The 2,983-nt window shown below is 52.9% G+C and overlaps 1 protein-coding gene across 1 annotated transcript; it reads left to right on the plus strand.

Annotated features, from left to right (window-relative positions):
• Positions 1 to 527: 527 nt before the first annotated feature.
• LOC103973417 (LOB domain-containing protein CRL1-like) lies at positions 528 to 1,324 on the plus strand. The gene is made up of 2 exons (XM_009387977.2): positions 528 to 806; positions 923 to 1,324. The coding sequence occupies exons 1-2, from the start codon at positions 528 to 530 to the stop codon at positions 1,322 to 1,324; spliced, it is 681 nt and encodes a 226-aa protein (XP_009386252.2).
• The last annotated feature ends 1,659 nt before the right edge of the window (positions 1,325 to 2,983 follow it).

Here is a 2,983-nt window from a genome sequence, read left to right on the forward strand (position 1 = left end):
GTTTCCTGTCGTGAAGTGTGTCATTAAACCACCACATTTGTGGAGCGTAACTAATGAAAAGCCTATATCTATCGAAATCTGTTGCTTTATAAGCAACAGGGAGAACAGTTCCTCATTAGTATCTTAATCTGACAAAAGATGCTAGGGTTAGTATCTTAACCTTTACTGGCTTTGCTTGCTTCCCATGCATCTTTTCTTGGTGTTAATGATCCACTAATAGATTCACAGTTGAGATCGCCCCCAAGTAAACAAATCGACTGATCGAGCAAGCAAGAATATTATGGGTCAGTGTTACCTTCTTTGCCGTTCGAGGCTCTTGGGGATGGAATCTCGGACAGGGTTGTAGAACTCATGATGAGGTGAAAGGAAGGGATAGGGCATATTAAAGAAAGGAAATCTGCAGCCCATGAAGGAGACCACTGCAAATTAATTAGTCATTGCGGCCACCTTGTTCTGGTGCTTATAAAGGAAGGGGGGTGATGATCGAGTTCACAGGGTAAGAGCGAAGCGGGAAAGACGAGAGGAATATGACCGGGTTTGGCTCCCCATGCGGTGCATGCAAGTTCCTGAGGAGGAAGTGTGTCAGGGGATGCGTCTTCGCCCCGCACTTCTGCCACGAGCAGGGAGCTGCTCGGTTTGCTGCCATCCACAAGGTCTTCGGAGCCAGCAATGCCTCCAAGCTCCTCATGCACCTCCCTGTCAGCGATAGGTCCGAGGCTGCTGTCACCATCTCCTACGAGGCTCAGGCCAGGCTCCAAGACCCTATATATGGCTGCGTCGCTCACATCTTCGCTCTCCAACGACAAGTGAGTAGTCCCAAGCTTATCGGGATTCGAGGAAGAACTTACACCACTGCATGCAATGGCAGGCTCTGTAGAAATCTACTCGTAAAAGAGATGCTTACAGCTTCCTTATTTTGCAGGTTGTGAATCTGCAAGCACAGCTGGTCTCTTTAAAGGCACAATCTGCTCAAGCTTTCGCCGATGGATCTTTGTCTCAGGAAGACAGCTTGAACCACCAGCTCCTCGACCAACTTCAGCTGGATCGGGAAGCCAGGATGAGGCATGCTTTGGTTTCAGATTCGCCATTGAGCACCGAACGCACTATGTATCACGACAATGGCCTTCTGGACTCGAGCTCATCCCTGCTGCCTTCTCCACATGGTGTTCCTCATTCGTACATGAGGGTCGACGATGGCATCTTCTTCGGCACCGATGAAGACATGGAGAATGCACTCGTGACGCAAACAGTTGGGCGGAGCTCGGCGGATCACAACATGGAGGATCTTCGATCGGTAGCTTTTGCTCATCTTCGTCATGTATGAGAAGGCTGCACGTGAAGAAGAGTTGTAATCCGTACAACTTTTCGTCGGGAATTTTGTTGCTTCGCGTATCGCTTTGATGCTGTGATGAGATGGAGACGAGGAACGATGACCTCGTCGCTTGACGTCAGGGGCTTGCGTGAGGAACTCTCGGAGTGACTGAACCATACCCGCATTGATTCCAAAGGATTCGAATGTCAAACCCGCATCCGATAATAGACGAAATATATATATAGGGTCAATTTATCTCGACAAACCCACTGTTGGTGTAAACAACTTTAAGCCGTGGCCTTGGGGCCGACGCAGCTTGGTTCGGGTCCGGATGATGGGGATCTTCCCGGGATGGCTCTTGAGACCGCTGAAGTGGCCGATTGCGATGGTCCAATCGAAACGGGGTCGCTGTCTCCTCCGGGAGGGAACTCCTTGCTTGGGCGTCTAGTGAGATGCCTCCGTCTTCGCACCTGCACACAGGTCGGGTTGGGGAGCTCGGCCCGACCCCTCCGACAATCAAGTTAGTGAATAGTCGTAGGGGGTTTTTTTTATCTATTCTCTGGTGTGCCTCCCTCCTCCACTTTTCCCTCGGAACGTGAGGGTTTTTATAGTGAGGGTTACCGTTGCTTGGTGCGCCTGCCCGCAGGGAGCAGGATCATACTTCTTGTAGTGTCTGACATCGATGTTGGCGTGGCATGAGTGATCGAGCCTGAGCAGGGTGTTAATGTGCCTTGATCGGCATTCCGGTCCGCGTTGACCAGGTGCTGACAGGTCAACGGAGGCGTGAGGCGTCATCTGGGACAACTGACGTCACCTGAGTCTTATCGCCATTATTATCCTCATCATATTCCCCTCCCCCCCCCGAAGGAAGCTATGCGTCGGTTGCTGTAAAGGGGGGTTCGAGGCATGGCTTCAGCTTTAAGAAACTATCCCTGCTGGGCGGTTGCCGGCCCGTTACCAGGGGTGTGGGAATTGTGGAGTTTAGTAGCTAAGGAGGGTTGGACGTGCAGCGGTGGCCCTGGGCAGTATGCAACCGAGGGGCGAGACTCGGGCAGACAGGTCGCGCAGAGATAGTGGTCTCGGGCAGCACGCAGCCGAGAGCACGACTCAAGCGGGCAGGCCGCGCAGAGGTAGTGGTCTCGGGTAGCACGCAACCGAGGAGCACGACTCAAGCGGGCAGGCCGCGTAGAGGTAGTGGTCTCGGGCAGCACGTAGCCAAGAAGCAACTTGGTTTTGATCAGCGATCTACTACATAGTGGAGTGCGGATGCGAGCGACCAGGCCCTTCCCCGCCTGGGGAAGCTCAAGGGGCCATCACTTTCGGGAGTCGCTGGTTTTCCAGGCTATGAAGATCAGCGCTTCAACCTCTGCACCGCGCGCCCGCTGGCTGCTACGTCAAGCCATATTTATGGCGAAGTGATGTTTTGGTCTGCCAGATGCAATCGTGCTTCAAGAGAGGAAGGGTCGCCATTTTGGCGGGATTTGGCCTATAAATAGCGTGCAGTTGGCTTCCTGCACGTCTCCTCACTTGCATTCGCCTAGTTGCTTCTTCAGACCCTATTGCTTCATCCGAATCGGCTATCCTGCTTCTCCTTCCCAAGGTCGGTAAGGATGGCTTCCCCTTCTTCTTCACCCCTGCCTTCATCACCTCCTACCTCCAGTAATGCCGGAG

Source organism: Musa acuminata, chromosome BXJ2-3 (assembly GCF_036884655.1).
Source record: "Musa acuminata AAA Group cultivar baxijiao chromosome BXJ2-3, Cavendish_Baxijiao_AAA, whole genome shotgun sequence".
In the NCBI taxonomy this organism is placed as follows: domain Eukaryota; kingdom Viridiplantae; phylum Streptophyta; class Magnoliopsida; order Zingiberales; family Musaceae; genus Musa; species Musa acuminata.

Coding starts and splice junctions, on each gene's coding strand:
- LOC103973417 (XM_009387977.2), top strand. CDS start 528: ATGACCGGGTTTGGCTCCCCATGCGGTGCATGCAAGTTCCTGAGGAGG. Junction 807..922: donor TCTTCGCTCTCCAACGACAA/GTGAGTAGTCCC, acceptor CTTATTTTGCAG/GTTGTGAATCTGCAAGCACA.